This window comes from Pomacea canaliculata, linkage group LG9, assembly GCF_003073045.1.
Source record: "Pomacea canaliculata isolate SZHN2017 linkage group LG9, ASM307304v1, whole genome shotgun sequence".
Classification (NCBI taxonomy): Eukaryota; Metazoa; Mollusca; class Gastropoda; order Architaenioglossa; family Ampullariidae; genus Pomacea; species Pomacea canaliculata.
Genome location: NC_037598.1, coordinates 22,021,893 through 22,041,531, shown reverse-complemented (window position 1 = coordinate 22,041,531; position 19,639 = coordinate 22,021,893). Strand labels below are relative to the sequence as shown.

At 43.9% G+C, this 19,639-nt stretch overlaps 1 protein-coding gene across 10 annotated transcripts in view; it reads right to left on the bottom strand.

Annotated features, from left to right (window-relative positions):
* Positions 1-19,639, bottom strand: part of LOC112572749 (myogenesis-regulating glycosidase-like) — a 104,350-nt gene that overhangs the window by 14,269 nt on the left and 70,442 nt on the right. For 2 of the 10 annotated variants that reach the window (XM_025252600.1, XM_025252604.1), the window contains exon 1: positions 7,162-7,464. Coding sequence is in view for 2 of the 10 variants with exons in the window: in XM_025252595.1 (XP_025108380.1) it covers positions 16,795-16,984; positions 17,251-17,400; positions 17,876-18,081 (546 nt within the window). In the remaining 8 variants the exon portion in view is untranslated. Of the gene's footprint in view, positions 1-763; positions 1,297-7,124; positions 7,465-13,724; positions 13,972-16,794; positions 16,985-17,250; positions 17,401-17,875; positions 19,104-19,639 lie in introns of those variants that run through there. The other 8 variants (XM_025252599.1, XM_025252606.1, XM_025252595.1 and 5 more) reach the window with 7 other exon arrangements.

Here is a 19,639-nt window from a genome sequence, read left to right as displayed (position 1 = left end):
CGAATCTCGTCTCGGGACACTGTACATGACACCTACTTGTAGGGCTGACCATCGGGTATTTCTCATGGTACCCCAGATTTCTCCGATCTTTTTTCCCACGATACGAAATCGCCTCAAGATGGAAAAACATTTTTTATACCTAACCAACCAAAACTTCGGTATGTTTGACAGACTCTTTTTATTACTCTGTCAAGCTAAACAAAAGTCAGCTAATGAAGATTATAGCTTCTGAAAGACACATTATTAGTAAAGGTTAGAGAACAATTTCAACTCTGACCTACAACTAGCGGACCGGTTTGTTTTCAACAAAACTCCAGGTCAAAGCAAGGATATAAACCTGTTTGGTAACGCAAACCTACATGAGCATATAGTTGTCAAAGTAGTTTTGAGACCTCGTTATAATAATAACAACATCTAAAAAAAACCCACGACTTTATAGTACATCTTAGTTTAGGAAGATTCAATAAAGCACAGAAAAGAAACAAATTAATTTTTAATGAACTTTTTTCTTAATTCAAAGCTGCGCGACATTTTGAGAAAAAAAATTATTTTAGTTTGTTTTCAGGGTTAGTTTAACAGATACAACTGCATAACAGACCTGTAACTGACAGAAATACACGAAGTGGTTAGGGTTAACTGCACAGACAGCGGTTATTGATTGTCATTAGGATTTTAAAGCAGGTTGACTAACACAAACAAATTATTTACAACTTATATTTATTTATCTTACAATATCCCGTCCTGCACAGCGAAACCCTCTGACCTTGCTAGTTGTCTTCCCTCCGAGCTCCCCCCAAACCGATCACCTGCGCAAAACCGTCGTCGCCGCTCCTCCGAACGCCGTCGTTGCCGCTAGAGGTCGCCACGTCAGCGCTAGCTACAACTAAGAACACAGTCCGTGCTCGACAGTGCGGCGACCCCTGATGTCCTCAGCAGCCCCCTGGTGGGGAATAATGAGGCATCATCTCGGAACGCAATGAACAGCGTGTGGACGGTTGTCTCCCCCTGTACTTCAGATGGCGCCCCTACGCAGTTAGGTGACGGAGTAGATGTAGATGACATTCCCTTCTCTTCTAAACCTGTGGGTGACTTTGGTTCTCGTCTTTCACCTGTCTTACTGAGGTAAATCCCAGCTTCGTCCCCTACCAGCCTCTGCCTCTTCTCACCTGTGAGAGTTATCGTCACACAGGTGAGACATCTTACTTACCTGGACTTAACCAGGATCATTCCCATGTGAGGGGATAAAAACAAGTTTATCTTTGCATCAGGGTAGTGCATTTCTGTCCCTACACCCCACCAACCCCACCCACCAATCATGACAAAAATAGAAACTTTACCTTTAATGTTCACTTAAATCTTTCTTTCCATCTTTTCGAAAGTTTCTCGGACAGATAAAGTAACAGACACAACTGCGGTTGATAGTTTATATGTGTGTTTATGACATACACGTTTGCCGCCAGCAGTCTGTACAGGATGTGGCTGCGGAGCTTCGGTCATGTGAAGTTGTCCCGCTTGTTATCAGGTCGGCGACCGCTAGATGACCAGTGACGTCACGAAACTCACCAGCCTATCGCCTCACAGAGTTTTGCCTAACAGGCTTTTCTCATCGATGATTAAAACTTAATAGATAAAACATAAATATGTTATAAACACACGTTACAAACAAGTAGCCAGGTATCTGACAGTTCATTTGTAGGACTTTGTGTGCAGCGCCTCTACCTGGCGAAAATGCGCTTTACAAATTCCGTTATTATTATTAAACCAAGACTTTATTTACTTTTTGTTACTTTTACCTCTCCTTTTCGCAGAAATATACTATCAGATTATGTATATATAGCCTGTGTAATCATGTGCAAAAAAATTTGTATCTCAAAATTCTACTGGATGTACCTTTTTCTATTTTTAGATTCGTACTATTTATAGATTCGTAAAGAAGTAGGAACAGTTGATTCCTGCTTATTTCATATTCTTCTCATACGCTTGTTTTGTCCATCCTTCCCTTACAGTTCTTTACTGTTGTTAACAGGGTTATTTCGTGCATTTCATGGCAGCACTCAGCCCTCTTCCTGTGTCTCGTGCCTTCGCGCACTGACATCGGCACACAGGTGCTTGAAGTTTATAACAAGACGGTGATTCATCGGACACAGTCTCAACTTTTCCACAAGTTTATATAAGTGAGGTTTATGTAAGCGCACGTCCCGCAAGCTGTCCCCAGGCTACTTTATTTTGGGATGTGGTGTGTCACCCAGGTATGTACAGACCTGTCACGTGTTCAAACATGACCTGACCGACAACCAAGGTTCACTGACAGAACCCTCCCACCCATGCTCAGTCAGGTGTTTGAAAAGGCCTTTGATTAGCTGTTTGCCCTCCTTCCCACCTCCACCTCCCTTGGAGGAGCTTGGGAGGTAACGGAACTCGTCATAGTCTGTGTCACGATGGCGCAGTGGTTACAGACGTGGCGACGATACCAAACATTACAAGCTATAACACTGATTTCTTGTGTATTTACTCAAAATAAACGAAGTGCCGAGGTTACTCTTAACTGGACTTTAAATACATGGTGTGAAAAACGTATACATACTTCGACTTCAGCGTAATTGGCAAGACAACACACACACTAACCTCACCGACCTTATCACACACGTGTACCTGGCTTTTGAATGTTTCTTTTAATTAATTTTAATACATTTAGATGGGTTCAGCCAGTGGATCACTCGTAACTTTTAGTCTGCATTATCTGGAATTAGGAGTTGCGTGCCATCAGGGGATGGAGAGATGTGAGGAAGAGGGAGTTTTTTCTGCATTTAATTCTAAATTTGTGACAGTAATTCGAGTAAGGGTTTGTGGACAGGGGTTGTCACATGCAGTGCCATCTCCCTCCTTGCTGTGGGAGAGAGAGAGCTCACAAAAAAATTGGCCCCGAGTAAAGGTGTGGTTTTCAACATTTCCCTCCCTAGCGAAGTCATAAACCAAACAGGTTGGAGGAAAGGGTGAGATTTTTACCTTTAACCTACCTCTACCCTGTTTTCTTTGAACACTACCCCTCCACCTAACTCTGTCTGTGGGTGTTCTACGAAACACAATACAAACGCACTAAGAACTGTAAATCCCAAACTACGCCAAAAAATATTCATTGAAAGCAATAACATGGACTCCTCACTGTTTGTGGTTCTTCTTTCATCTGGATTTCTTGCTCCTGTTTAGGACGAAGCTGTCTCGTGATGTTTAACCCTCTGCCTCCTCACTCACCCCTTCACCGCCAATAAACTTTGTCCATTCCATGCATTTTTCGTCTCGCAAGGTGTGTTGTCTGCAGCCCCAGGACACTCTGACCACTTGTTAAGAGATACACAGCAAACCAACACCTACCTGCTAAAATGTGGTCTACATCTCTAGTCCATGCACCTTGTAATTCACCTTACGAGCAGGAGACAAATACTGATTATATCATCGCGATTCCTTTTTATTACCTCTCCCCACACCACTTCACAAGAGGAACTGAAGGAACAAAATAGAGGATGTAAGAGAAGGTTTCGGAGGAAGAATGATAGTGGAGGAGGGATGATATAGGACCTTCCCCTAAAAAAAGCAACAACAACAAACGGCGGCATTCTTTGAAGTCGCCTTTGAAGTAAGAATGACTTGAGGTAAGTGTTTACAGAGAAACTTTCGTTCTCTAAAAAAGATGAAAGGAAGCTCGATCGTTCCATCACTGTGGCATGAGAAACACACACTATACGCATCCCTCTAACACGGTCAGATGTGTAAATCACCGGGTACTTCACGACGAAGTAGAGAGGGGTGAGGGAGAGTAAGGGTAAAGCATCCTGCCATCACAATGATGTTTTTCAAGTATGTCACAAATTCATCGTATTATCTGAGGGCGCGCGTGCTTATTCTTCTTTCTATCAAATACATTGTTGTTCTCTTATTCCTCCCTCCCCCCTCGCTTGGAATCCATGAGTTAAAACCATCACATGAAGACTCAGGTGTGAATGTAACGCTGATTGGTCCACCATATCGAGGCACTGCTGATCGTAAAGATGATTGGTTCGTTTATTTTTGAGTCTCGCTGTTATCTCCAGTGCACGAGATCACTACTGTGTTTCTCTGGTGTTCAGTTAACTGTCACTCGTGTTTAAACTTTACAGTTGACAGTTCGTATTACACCAGACTACTTGAAGCGGTAAATTGTTAAAATAGGTCGTCAAAACAAATTCATTTTTAAAAACGAAATAAATAGATAAATAAATAAATCAAAGCAGGTAGAGAAAGGTAGGAAGAAAGAAGCACGCATCGGCGCCATCATTGTTTGTTGATCTTTGCTTCCTTTCGTAATTGAAATAAAAGGAAGGTACACCCGTAAGAAATGGTAAGTACAAGCTCATTCTACTGAGACTACGATTATACGATCCTACATTTTTCTTTTAAGGCTGATGACTAAATCACTAATGAGATTAATTAAACAGTTTTCTGGAACAGGACACATATACAGAACCCGTGAACTAATAGTCTATCGAACTTACCTTTTCAAGTATGTATGACACTAAATAATAGTGGCAACGGCCACCAACGATGCACACCTACTGTCTCTGTAAACAATACATCCGCCGACCGTCCCCCCAAAAGAAGAGAGAGCAGATGTCAGCATTAGGAAATAGGACCAGTGAATGTCAAGGAAAGCCATATACTTTTACAGCTCATTACACACTCGATCCTTCTTCACACCACAAGTGTAACACGATCTCGAACACACGATACAAACTCCACCATAACTAGTGCTATAAATAGACCTCGTTGCACACGTCGTCGCAGAGCGACTGTATCGCAAAACACACTTTCACCTCTTTCGTGTTGGCCTTAAAATAGTAGCCAAGCAATAACGACGATGATGATGGTGGATTAATGTTTTATGCCGAGCCAAAACTAAGTTTATATCACAGCAAGGCAACCAGCCCTATAAACAGACGCCACACGCAGATAAAAAACAGCATGCCCAAGACGAGATCTGAATCCAGGACAGCCAACCTTCACTGTTGCGCCAAGGGAACGCCCTGGCAATTAGCAGGCGGCTCTTTTCTAAGATGATTGCAGAGATCAGCGAGTCACTGAGTATAATGGGGTATCGTTATCAGGATGTGAGTTGGTTGCACCCCGTCAAATGTCCTGCTTCGTTTTTCTTTTCTTTTCAGGACGAATTTTGAGTCTGTGCCAGGACGAGGCATGAAGCTTGTTGAAATGTAGACAAGCGTGCACGTTGTCAGTAACAACACTAGCCGGATGTTTGATGGTAAAATGCTTGCATCTTGTGGTGAGTCGATGACGATAACGATATGATGACGATGATTATGATGAAACTGAAATACAAGAAGACCCCCCCCCCTTCTCACCTTTTTACCGCTTCCCCTTCACCGGGCTATCCTTCTTTATCGAAATATAAAACACGTGACTGCAGAACCGTCATTTTTCATGTAATTCATATTTAGTGAGGTGAGGTATATTTTCAGCCTTCTAGTTGAAATTTCCATAAAGAGTTAAATGTTTACCTTAAAAGACAAAGAATAAATATTTTCGACTGCCATGTTATTCAACAAGTCTACCAAAATGGCTGCTTTGTAATCCTTGCAAAAGATATCATGCGGATATCCCTGTACAGAGGTCTGACCCGGGTGCGTGTGATATACCACGTGACAAGTACTTGACGAGTGCCACGTGAAAAGTATGAATTGCGACTAATGACCCGTGGACGGAGCCAGGTGTTCAACAACGCGTGACAAAGCCAGGGTAAAACCAGGGTAAAGCCATGGTATCAATGTGGCTTCTCGGAACCTCCTAACGATGACTGACAAAATCAGTCGTCGACAGGCAGGACAACTGCACGCACAGCAAGTGCTGCATGACAAAGTCGCGTGCAGCAAACGGATGTACAACCTGTGTACAGCAAAACTGAGCGAGTCAACTTCGTCTACAGGAGGCCTCGGAGTGGCGGGAGGGAAAAAAAAATGAATCACCTCTCGTCTCCTTCAATAAGAAACCGGATCAGCTACGTTTATCAAGCAACACACTTCCTGCTTTCTTTGTTCGATTGTCGTGTGACAGGAACCAGATACACGAAGTAGGTTAATATATAGTGTACTAAGACGGACTTAACACAAAGTTCAAGTTATCTCAGTCACTACACACTGAAACGTTTGACACGGGCGTCTGAGAAGTCTGAGACTTTGAAGTCCGGTCTGGGAAAACCTGACAGTGTTCTGCTTCATGCATCCGACCCCATAATGAACTACATTTCTAATTCTGGAGGTGAAAAAAGAGAAAAATCAAAATTATGTAATTTATCAATTAATGAATAATGTTATGTACTGGAGATGAAATATATTTAATTAAGTATTTATACCCACCAGCTAGCTGGGTGTGTTAATACACGATCTGGCCTGCTGCATACAGGACAATAACATTCAGAGTGGATCACGCCCAAATAGTAGGCACGTGATGCGACATAGAACACAACACGTGCATTTCTCTATTGAACGTATTGATCGAACGTGTTCAACGCAACGATCGAACATGTGACACGTGCTTACAGAGCATACAACGAAATACAACACCCACGCAAACCATGTTGTTACCGTCCCCTCCCACTTTCAACTCGAAGCTGAGATTCTGTAGATATTTATCACCGTGACAACACCGTGTGGAGTATAACGACAAGCAATTATCAAACCTTACAAATTTGATTAAGGCTCTATATAACAAATTTTAAAAAATTCATAGTGACCATTAAATAATTTATAATATAAGAACGAAAGAGGGAGTATGTTCAGTAAGAACAGTCTTCCACTATAGAGACTGATTCCCCATCGCGACAACTCGCTTCCCTCCCCTTGAGTCGGTGCAGACACAATGACCTCGTTTGTCGCCCCTACCAGGGGTCACGCACCGCGCCTTCCGCTTCGTCATCCCGCGACAAAGTGGAAATAATTCAGCCTCCTTCATCGTTTCTTGTAAGCCAGAACGAGGCGACCCCTAACACCCCCAACCACATCTTCTTTTGAAGGATGTTTGAAAACTCAAAGCTGTATCGGTGAACGACAGGCAGTCAAGCGTAACGGCAACCCTACCTGCTTTCAGCCGCTCCCACTCCCCCCAAGCGCAAACCTCAAGCCGCTGATGACAGTGGAGTGTGGATCAGATCCAGGTCTGTCACATGTGTGTATCCGATAGCCATGGATGCATCGTCTCACAAGATCATAATCCTCGAGCACAGCGCCAGGGCGACGTCATCTTTCCCGCTCCAACACACACGAACTCTGTGGGACACACGACAGGGCCTCGTCAGCGAAGCTGTGCCACGAGGAGAAGGGGTTCTGGGGGGACTAGGGTCGGGTGGGAGGACGAACTGAGAGAGGTCCGAGCTGCTGAGGCCGTGACGAGAGCCCATGTACTCGTGTCGAAGGAGAAAGATCGCGTGTGTACTTTCGGGAGTTTTATGACAGCCCGATCGCGTCATAACGTTCAACTACGAGAACCGCTCTGACGGATCGAGGCCTGAGGGAGTAGACAAAGGGTTGTGCAGTATAATTATAGCAATGTCAGCAGTGGGTGGATTTAACTACCCCTTTTCATGATGAGTCAACATTATCATCGTCATCTGCTTCTTCTTTCCATTGCATGGTCTATCGACCGTTAGCATATTTGAGGATCATCGTTTTATTTTGTCAGCAAAGGCGCCAGTAGATGAAGCTTATTTTGACATTTATCTTTTGCTGATAAACGAGGTTTTGTTTTCACGGAGATAAAACTAATCCTAACGGGAGAGATAAAATACACAGAATGTGATAGTATGAAAACTTTAGATGGAAAACACTCTGGCTGATAGGATTTTATTCTTTAGTCAGAGAGAGAGTGTAAATAAACTCGGATGCCAGCATTAAGTTGCAGAGACCCAAAATATTTTTACATAATAACAAATGTTGGGAGTTATTTTCGAGGAGCGCGCGCTCACATACACAAAAGCATGGGAGCAAACAGGATATTTTCTTGATTTATTCTAAGTGTAAAGCTGCTTGTCTTACACTTTGTGTCGGTGTTGACACACCCATCTGTCGATCTTCTATTGTTGTGGCCGAGGGTGATGAAACGTGTTTTGACCTGCAGGTTGTATAGCGCAGATGCAGCGGAGGAGCCACGTGGTGCGCGCTTTTCTCAGGGACGAGAGGAGGAACACGCGATGATGTGAGTCAGTGAGTACTTCTTGACCGCTTGGCCTGCCGGGAATGAGGGTTGAACCTTGGCGTGAGTGGGTCATGACCCTTCACACACACTATCACTCAAGTGAGGGCTCTCTCTCTCCCACAACAGTTGGTCTTCACCCCCCTCCCCCCCCCCCCCCCCCCCCCCCCCCCCCCCCCCCCCTCTCTCACACAGTCACTCTAGTGGGGTTGTCTCTCTCTCTCACACACAAACACACAATCAGTTAAGTGAGGGCTCTCTCTCTCACACTCTTTCACAGACACACACTCGCGCACAAATCAACCCTCAGTCTTCTTTCTCTCTCATACACTCACACACATGCACACATAGTTGGACTCTCTCATACACAGTTTCGTTCTTTCACATACACACACGCACAAACAAACAATTACTCACTCCCCATTCTCTCTCTCTCACACACACACAGAATCGCCATCTCTCATTCAGTCTCAAAATTTGTTTTTTTCACTCACACACAACATTCCCCCTTTTCTCTCTTTCTCTCTCACATACACACTTACACACATAAGCGCTCTCTCTTAGACACAGTCTTGATCTTTCACACACATACACATTAATTCACACGCACTCACGGTAACTCACCCTTCTCTCTCTCTCACACACCCTCCCCCCTTTGTCACCTTCTCTACAGCTCCATTTCTTGGACCCCAAAACTTTGATTGCTTGATGTTATGTTTTGTTTTAATTGAGGATTTTTTTTCCTGAATGAGATTAATAAAGTGTAATAATAACCTGTTGTGTCACATACATCACAAGAACAATTGTCATAACACATCGAGCTGCAAACTCATTTAATTCTGACTGCGAGCGGAGGAGATAACTCCTGGCAGACACGCGAAGGCCGAAGTGATTTGAGCTAGGCTTGTGTCCCTTTATCGCACATCAGAGTCAACGATAGATGAAACAAGAAACGAAGAAAGCGAGCCTGCTTAGAATATAATCACAAAAAAAACAAAAAAAAAATCAACAGAACAAATAAATACAAAATTTGATTGTGAAGAAGATGCTGTGATTACGAGCGAAGAGGGTAACAAACAAACAAACAAACAAACAAACAAACAAACAAACAAAACGCAGGACGAAGTTAGTAATACAACACAATGTTCATTATGTGGACTGCCGATATTGACGGTTTCCAAGTGCAGCCTGTACTATGCACATATCTATTTATCTAACTGTCCATAACAATAATTATTCATGTGCTCCAGCTCACCACACGCACACGAGCGCAAAGAAAAAGAGAGGTCAACGAGGGAGAGGTCCGTACTGTAACCAAGGAGATTTGTTTCACATGAAGTATATTTTTGCTCCCTACAGAGGAGTCACAAGTTTAATGCATGCAATAAAAGAAAGCGATAGATCTCACTTGAAACAATAAATGTGTGTTCAAAAGGACGTTTGCCCAGGCACTGGCTAAACTGAAACCAAAGGAAGCACATGGAGAGAGAGAGAGAGAAAGAGAGAGGAAAAAGCGACTTTATCTTTGCACCATCTCTGTGCGTTCTCAGCTCTTTTGACAATTTTTTTCGGATAGCAGACATATACATAAATATAATGTATATATAATTGTTATAGAATTTAAAAATTTTTACTTATTTACCGGGAACGTCCTAAAGCTCTAGCCAGCCAAGAAATGGTTGACGGGAAGAGTAGGATGGTATAGTTGCAGTGAACGGTAAGTGGTTCACAGAGTTCAGTGGTGCAGCAAACAGAAGAATGTGTCCCATCATCCTTATCCTGCCACCGCCATTTATTATATTCCATGATAAATCCGGTACCTTTTCTTGGTGTAGGGATGGGGACATGTTAATGGAGGGAGGAGAGTTTTCAGCCAGTCGTCAGGTTTGGTTCAACCCAAGACATTCTACAGGAGTTCTTTAACTCACCTGGGGGTCGTTTGGAAGAATAATATCTACAAGCTAAAATGACTTTTAGTATTAGCATTAAATGACTGTTGATATCCAACTAACACAGCTCTGCGCTCTCCCCTCAACCAATTCAAACATCTCGAGAAATTTGTTTGATAAACAACTCCACGTTCGGTCTTGTCGTCGTAGTGCTTAAGATGGAATCTTGTAAAGGATAATATTTTACACACATGTCAGTGCTGGGAATTGAAGAGTCAGATCATGGAAAGATATATCATGGAAGGGAGGAAGATAGGGTGGAGAGAGAGGAGCATTGCAAGGGGGAAAGGGGAAGAAACCACAGTGGTAGTGTCGTGGGTTATCGCCGCTTTTTTACAGTTTCATCTTGACCAATCTACAAGATAGTTCAGATATATTAACAATAATTTATGGCAGTCTATAAACCAGAAGACTAGTTCAAAAGAAGCAGTGTGGGTCAAACAGAGCACTTGAGTGACCCTTGTGACCCTCGGTGCCAGTCCTGCGGCAATCAAGGATGTGCACTTGACAGGACAACAACTCTTCACCTCACTGACTGCAGAGCATAATAGTTTCTTCTCTGGCTTATCAGACAGCTACCATTCTCTATAAATACCTACCCCTTACTTTATGAGCAACACTACTCCAAGTATAGAGAGCTACACTTTTCCGCTTTACAAACCACACCCCGCTTTACGAGCTACATTACTCCGCTTTACGAGCTACACCCCTTTCCTGCTTTGTGAAGTACACTTCCCCGTTTTACGAGCACGAGTGCTTTATGTTATAATCTGTTTTACGAGCTACACACTCCTCATTTATGTTTTTACCGGAAATGAAATATTAAATACAGCGGCGCACCAACGGCCGAGCAAGCAAACACACAAAGAAACGCAAATTTCCGATTCAAATAATCGAGATACAAGAGGCAAAGTAAAGAAGTAAGAAAGAACATTATACAGATGGTTCCTGACTTCATTTGAATCAGAATTGGTATGCGGGGGTGGTGGTTGGGGAGGGTGTGATGTCAAATACTGGAGACCGATGGTGGAACAACAGACGGCGGGTGTTGGAAAAGTCCGAAATGATGGCAAGAAGGACGGTGGATCACACCATGCATGTTGGAAGGGTTAAACAAAAGCAAACAAACAATGAAAGCATTTTGTTATTTCTTTGCTTATTTCGTGATGCTTTGTCGCTAGGCTTTGCCGTGCTATCTGAGAGTGATCTCCCTTAACTAGCTGTACCCGGTCAAAGTCATCTTTTGACGTCATTGGCTATGATTGTTTAATGGATACAGGATACTGTGACGCACACGCAGCTATGACTGTGTGGTGGATACAGGATACAAGATACTGGGATATATATACAGTAAGCTTGCCTTCTGGTTAAAATATTGCGCATTATAAGATATTTATAATTATTAATTTTATTTCCCTTCCTTAATTTTGCTTCCTTCGTTCTGTCTGCCTGTCCCAGATCAGCGTAAATTTACTCTTACTAATTCAAGCAGAAGATGGAGAGGGGTGGGTGGGACATAGTGAGCAAAAAAGAATGCGACACAAAAACAAGAAATAGGTGAAATAGAGGAAGAGAGAAAAAAAAAACCTGCATCAAATAAATTCCAGAAACACATAAAGGCCTCGGACAAAACCAGTTAAAGAGGGCAAGGCTTTGCTAGATATGCAACAAGATTCCTAGCAATATGACTGACTGCGTTGTTTTACGAGCTGCGCGTGCTGCAAAGGCCAGTGGGTAGGATGGGTTAGGTTGTGGGTGTGTGGGCTGTACAGCCAATGTGCGTGATGTCAATAAAAATATATACACACATAAAACAGGTGTGTACCTAAATATATGAAAGTGTATGTCTCAAAAATTGTGTTTGTTTGTTTTTATATATATATGTGTGTGTGTGTGTGTGTGTGAGAGAGAGAGAGAGATTTCCGAGATAGTTTCGCATTGTGTCGTGTGTGAGTGCAAGGGTTCTCTCCTGTGTACCTCACAAACACAATAGGAGAGGACTTGGCTGACAGTTCTACTGACTGGGACTCGGCCAAAGCTCGAGAGGTGTGCCAAAAAGCGGGTGGCACCCATACTGTCTCCCTCACCCCGATATTCGAGTAAACATAGGAGTTGCATTCAGGACGACCTGTAAATAGACTCTGGTGTAGAGACCGGCAAGAGCACACTGGATGAACACTTATGGGACTGTCCACAAAACCTTGTGTGTGAGAGAGAGAGAATGAGAGAGCGAAAAACAGTCTGTGTGTCTGTTGGTGTGTTTGAAGGTCTGTGTCGTCTGGAGCTGTGTGCGTCTGTCGGGCGCTGAATATACGACTCCTGCTTCAGTAACAAAGGAGTTTTCTGGGCCAACAGTCAGGCTTGGCGGTTGCCGGTGACTGGTTAACGAGAAAGAACGTAATATTTTATATCTTACATACAGTCGACAAAAATATATCTCCTGAAAAAAGTCAAGGAGAGGCGTACGAGAGATGAAAAATAGTTGACAGACACACAGACAATGAGAGAGACAAGCAGGCAGGCAGGCAGGCAGGCAGGCAGGCAGGCAAGAAGACTATAATATTATATATAAATTAAATTAACGACATCAGCTGAAGTAAATTCACATTTATACATATACTCCACACACATACGCTCGCGCGCACACACATACACACAGAAGTGACTTAGGAAGATGCTCCGTTTGAGAGAGGGAAGAGGGAAGGGGTACACTCTTTGCTGATAGTGAACGATATTCATATTGTAAAACGTATTTGTCATTCCTTAATACTTATCTGTCCCAAAATAAATAAATAAACCGTGTGAAAAGTCAATTTTTTTAAAATGTCAGCAACACATCAGCACATGTCAACCGAAACAGAAAATTGAAAGCACGCGCACCACCTCAGAAATAAGCACGTAATGTGCGGAAACAATATGACGCTTATCACGTCACTGTCATTAAATTACCACGTCATTGGTTCATGATTGCGTCATTTTCAATCGATTTATGACGTTGGATTTATCATGTCATTGTTTCTCAAAATTAATACATCGTTGACATCAAATTATTATGTCATTATTGTATCGTTATTACACCATTTTTAGCACAATTATTACGTCGTTGATACTGAAACTTATTTCCTCTCAATAGACGTACCTGGAGCACAAACAACTCAGAGAATGACAGGAAGAACAGATAATCACTGAAATAACAAAGTAAACCAGTGTGGCGACACCTACGTCTGTAAGCAATAAACACAACAACAACATTATATTGACAATAAACACACACCAACATCATATTGACAATATTTGCCGAGAGATTTAGCCATGGCAAATTTTGCTTCGGGTTCAAAGACTCAGCGATGTCCAAGTCAGAGTAGCGAGTGAACTCGGCGGGTGTTATCTGTTGACTCAGCGACGAGAAATTTCACAACGAAAACAACGGTTGGTAATCAAAAGTTGAAAAGGTCACAACCTATCAGTACTCGGTTGCTCATCAATAAATAAATAAAACATGCAACAAACAGGCGAGTAACAAACACCGCCGTTACCTACCTTCGGAGTTTGATTCTCCAAAAACTGAACCTTGGTTCCCATTGTGTCTGTGACTTCTACTGTAAGAGAAGCCGACCCGGGGTGGTCACATTGCGGGTACATATGTAAATTTCTGTCCCGCCTCTCCTCTTCAGGCTCTGTATTTGCCTCCCTGTCTTTCGTCTTGTCGCTCTCCATTGGGTCACAAAGGTCACTCAGCGACAATGTATCATGATAGCGATCTTTCCTAACGACATCTGCCGCACGTTCTCAGACGACGACTGATGACGTCTATCTATGTGTGTGGATATATATTTCGCCCACCGCCAGCACGACAATCACAATGTGTAATGCGCCAGCGACACCCTCCGACCAGCCGGGTGGTGTAATCGAAGAGCAGCGATCAGTTACCCGATTGGGCAATGAACCGTTCACTAAAAGACGAGCAGGTAACCTGTCCTACCTTTACAAACACCCAACGCCCATCCGCAAAAGTCTTGCTCTTTTATTTTGAGCTTCAGTCGAGTGGGTTGAAGACAGGGGTACACCTTAATCAGAGCCGTGTGTTTGAAAAAAAGCGTGGGTGTGGTTACAGGTGCAGCAGTTTGTGCGGACGATTGATGTCAGTTTTGTGACGGATGTCCTCTTTTGAGTTCCTTGACAGGAGAAGGAACCTACTGGGTAATATTTCTGTCGTCCAACCTCGAGCTCACACCATAATTTCTTCCGGTAAAAATAACCAGACTTTACTGCCGTGAAGAAAATCACAAACTCCTGACGGTTGTGCCAAAGTGTCGCACGAACTGGGTCTGGGTGCGGCGTGTGTAGACAAGGGTGAGGTTGTTGAGACGGTCACACATCTCGTCATGCGATAAGACGATGACGATCTCCGAAGGCCAAACATCTCTGCTGCAAGCCGGTGGTGTCTTTGGAAGGTCAAGCTTTATTTTTAGGAAATCATCAAGTTTACAGGCCGTTAATTTTTACTGCCATGAAACAAAAATATTTGCGACGTGCCTGATTTTACACGGTACGGTCTTCAGGAATATGTTTCTCTTGTTGTTGTTTCCAGGAGGTTTCTTTAAAGTTTTGAGGAAACATTAAATAGGAAGTGGTGGCGGTATTACATCTCTGTCGCAGTGAAATATCGTTGAAATTTTATGAGATCAGAAAGTGTTCTACAAGAAATGTTTGACTGTTTGCAGGCAGGGGAATATTATTGGCCTATAAAACAGATGTCACATGCAAAGAAAGAATAGCGTGCCCGAGACGAGATTTGAACCCAGAATGGCCAGTCCTCAATGTATTGCTGACACGCCCTAACCTTCACTCCGCAGGATCACATCTCTCCTCCCGAGAAATAGTGGACTTGTCATGAGATTTGTAAAGAGGATACAGTGAACGATTCGGCCAATCTTGAACAGATAACGGCTATCTTGAATTGTAGTGGTCTGTGGTTAAAATGAATCTGAACGAAGTGCTTCAACAATACCCGTTCTTGTCAAGTGAGTACACTGGCCTTAGTTATAAAGTTGCATCCGGGCAACTTTGTCAAGGTTGAGCGTGGACACGAAACTAAGCAGAAGCATGAAAACAGATTATCTCTGTCTCACAAGTAGAAGCTGACGATAAATAATATTCAGACAAAAATTCTTAATTACATTAAAGTACAATGAGAAGAACACAAGATGTTTTGTCACAGTGAACACCACACTGACCGACATCCAAACGAGTCCTGGCAGCTGCAGTGGAAGGATGGATATATTTCTGCACTGTGTATGTGTGTGTGTGCGTGTGTGTATGTGCTTGTGATTGAAATGTTTATTACAATTATCCGTATGTACATGTGGCTAACATGTGTGGGGACTTCCCATGAAACTGTGCTAAGTAGGTTTTTACGTGTGTATAACAACTAATGATAAAATGCGGTTTCCACTCTTGCGCAAAAAAAGAAAGAGAGACAGAGGAAGAGAAAGTGTCAAGGGAGAACAGTGACACGGTTATGAATCAGTGGCTTTAGACAGAGTGGTGACGTACACGTGTATTAAAACACTCCACCCATGTCCATAAACCCACCCATCCATCGTCCATTCTCTCTAATCAATTAGACAATATCAGAATGTGACCTCACTGTCACTGTACTCGCTATAAAGACAGCACCAACACACAGACAGAGATATAAAAGAAGGGAAACAAAGAGATAACGGAAGACAGATGGTAAAGAGAGGGAGTGCGTGCCTGTGAGAGAGAGAGACGGATGGCAAGAAATGTCGGATGTCGTCCGACGCAGTAAGTTTTTACCGCCACTTACTTCACTACAACAATCTAGAGCGACAGAAAAAAAAAAGGGAAAATACAATTGAGAGAAAGAGTAGAACGCCATTAGGAAGGGAGGGTAAATAGAGAGAGAGCCTAACAACTTACAAAGTACTGTATCATGGTGTTGGCTACAAACTTCAAAGAGAAATAGAGAAACTGATAAAAGACGAATAAAGGTTACAGAACGAAAGAGAAAAGGCAAACAAGAGAGAAGATAGAGAGGAGATGGACGAGGTCATAGACAACTAGCGAGACAATGTTTTACGAGGGAAAAAAAGAAACAACGAGGAGGCGATTGTGAGGAATGAGAGGAAGAGAAAAGAAAGAGCGAAAATTTGTTGAAACCAACTGAATTAAGCTCCCAAACCAGTTTTTAGAAGGGAGAAAGCGTTGCCCCAAAAAACAAACAAAAAAAATAAATAAAAAAAAAATAAAACAAAACAAAAGAAAACAAACAAAAAAACCACACACACACACAAAACAAAAAAATAAATAAAACAAACAACATAAAGAAAAAAAAAGAAAGATATAAAGATAGGTATAACGGGGATGTCACAAAACTCCACCCAACCCAATAATAAAAAAATAAGAAGAAGAAGAAGAACAACAACAACAGAAGGAAAGAAGGAGAAATAAGAGCTATGAGAGAATGAGAGAAAGTGGTTGACCGACCAAATGCTGGAAGCAGACGAGGAGTCTGGGCGCCCAGTTCGGCGCCTGGCATGGCGCTTTCCCCATGTGTGCGCAGCGTGCAAAGCTAACGGCCACTCACGTGCTCTTGGCGCAGCTGTTCCAGGTCTGCGGCCAGCTTGTACAGCGACAGTCGCCGCAGCGGGCTGCTGTGCAGCTTGTCGCTGAAGAGCGCGATGGAGTCGCGTCGTACGTGGGCCGCCACCGTGCGGGAGTAGCTGACGTCACTGCCGGTGGAGCCGCGGTGAGAGTCGAGCGTGTCCGTGGAGTCTCTGGGTGATGTCAAGCGTAGCGAGGCGTGCGCAGAACGTCACAGAGAAACAGATTTTACAACCGTCAGGTGTGTGAGAGAGAAAGAGTGAATGTGTGTGTGTCTGGATGGCTGTTTGTGTGTGTGTATGAAAGAGTGTGACAGACAGACAGACAGACAGACAGACAGACAGACAGGCAGGCAGACAGACAGACAGACAGACAGACAGACAGACAGACAGACAGACAGACAGATAAAGAATATAAATGGGAAAAAAAGCAAGAAGACCTGGAGGGTTTCCTTTCCAGCTGTGCAGGATCCAGGTGAGTGCCGAAACCGTTGGCCTTTTGCAGGTCGCCGGACTCGTCTGGTACGAAACCCGGGTTGGCGAATTCAAATGAGATTCGCTTTCCGCCCTCACTGTCACGCCGGGGTTTTCTGGACGTAACAGACACGTGACAAAGCCGCCATTACACACGTGACTCACACTATTATTATCCGCAGCAAAACGTCAAGTGAGCCACTGTAGATGACGTCACAGTTTTAACGTCTATCTGTCGAAGTGAGTCAGTCGATGTGTCAAGGCATCTTAATCTGACATTCCGACATAACAGCTTTTTGTACTGACTTCTTCAATAACATGTAGTGAGGGGTGAGTAGTCTGCGTTCAGCAATAAAACAGAAACAATTACAAAAAAAAGCCATGGTTCAGTATTTTTTTTTTTAAGTAACGTGTGGTGAGTGCTGAGTGAGTCCATTTAAACAAACAAACAAACAAACAAACAAACAAACAAATGAATGAATAAATATAAAACAAAGAAGAAAAAAAGGAAAGAAAAGGATGGTGTGATGGTGATTAATTTTAATGATGATGGCTTTTTTAATATAGTTTAGGAATCGCCATGCTGCAGACCTGGGAGAAGATGTGGGGGAGAGAAATGAGCCGTAGCAGCTGTCGGAGTCTGAGGAGGGCCCTCTGTTGTTAGCAGCCGAAGGCAGGAACAAGCTTTTGCCCCGCTTGTGGGCAGGGATGTTGCCCAGGTACAGCTCCTGAAATTCCTCGTCGGACATCATCACCTCCGGCTCCTGACCGATCGACAGGATCGTCATCCGTGACATCGTCTTCGACTTTTCCTGTCGAGTGTCTCGGACTTCTTGGAGAATGGTCAGCGTACTCGCCCCCGTCAGGTGCAAGGGACGGGGTCGCCTCGTCGTCTGTCAGTGGGAGGCTCCAAGAAAGTTTCTTCTGGGGAGGACGGTCGTTTCCACTGCTCGTCCTCTCGCTGCTGACGTCCAGAAAGAACTTTGGACCAGCTGTCGGCGTCGATGGCTTGGGAGAAGACCTTTCCTCCCCGCTACCCGGGGTGTCCGAGGTGCTGCGCTGGCGCGAAGTGCGTCTGCGGGAAGACGCTTTGTTGGGGAACTCTTCTGATGAAGAAGACTTCGCAGAGGCCTCCGAAGCGTTTGAAATTTTCTGCCCTTCCCTGTCTTCCTCTTGTGAAGACAGCCTCGTTAAGCCTGGCACTTCCGGTGTTACGTCAGCGTTGGCCAGATCACTCGTCTGCTCTTGCTCTTCGGGATCCGTCAAGTGATGCCCCATGGTCCAGGCAGGCACTTCCAGAAAACGACTGGAATGTCTCTTGTTGCGGACGGTCTCATCTTCTTCCACGTAAACGGCGCCAGCAGCAGGACCAGTCGACTGCGGAGGGGAAGAGGCCACCGCTCCGGAAGTGACGTCAGCCGGACTAGCAGAAGGGATGCGGGTCGAAGGTTGCCTTTCCTGCTTCCGCTTCCGGTTCCGCGACACCCACGTACTGTCTTCGTCGCTGTCCGTGTCTCCACGATTGTCTACGGGGGCAGTGGGAGCTGGAGCGGGGTGAGTTTCCGGCGCTGGCGGTGACGATGACAACGTCAGTGCTGCTGACGGCGAGTGGCTGTTGACGTCGTTGTAATTCACCGCGTTGTCTGTGGCGGTGCCGTCAGGAGCGAGGTTAGAGTCAGGTGTCGAGTGGAGGGGATCGGCAGACGGGGGAGGCGCGGAGGGGGAAGGGCGGCGAGGTGGAGAGCCGAAGTCAGCCGGCTCATCAATGTCGGAATCGGGACTGCCGATGTGAAACTGCATGCCGCGGTCTCTGGTCATCCTGCACAAAGGAAAATCGTGATGTCAGTCATCACACACACAAAACACACAAACACATGTGTGCGCACGCACAAGGCAATCGAACCAGCCAGACCTGCTGAGTAATTGAAAACGAATGGAGAGACAGGCAGAAATTCATGACAAATTCGCTCAGTTTAAGAAACATTAGTCAAAAATATGTTAAGGAAAATTTTCATATGCAAACCATTTCTCTAGAAATATTGAAATAATCATCCCAAGAAGCTTTGCTATCTTTTCTCAACTAAGAATTTAAATAATATATGTATTTGCTATGTAATACTACCAAGGAGCGTTGCAGCTCAGTTGGTGAACACATGCAGCAGTAGAAGGTTTCACAATGTTAAAATGAGTCCAGAGAAGTCTAATATTCATTCTCTAATATAAATTATTAGATATTTACCACTTTTGCAGCCTCACTCAGAATTGTACTCAACCAGCCAGTGAAAAACACAGATTTTCAAATTATAAATTTAGTTAAAATTAATTCATTCATTTATTCATTCATTATCTGAGGTT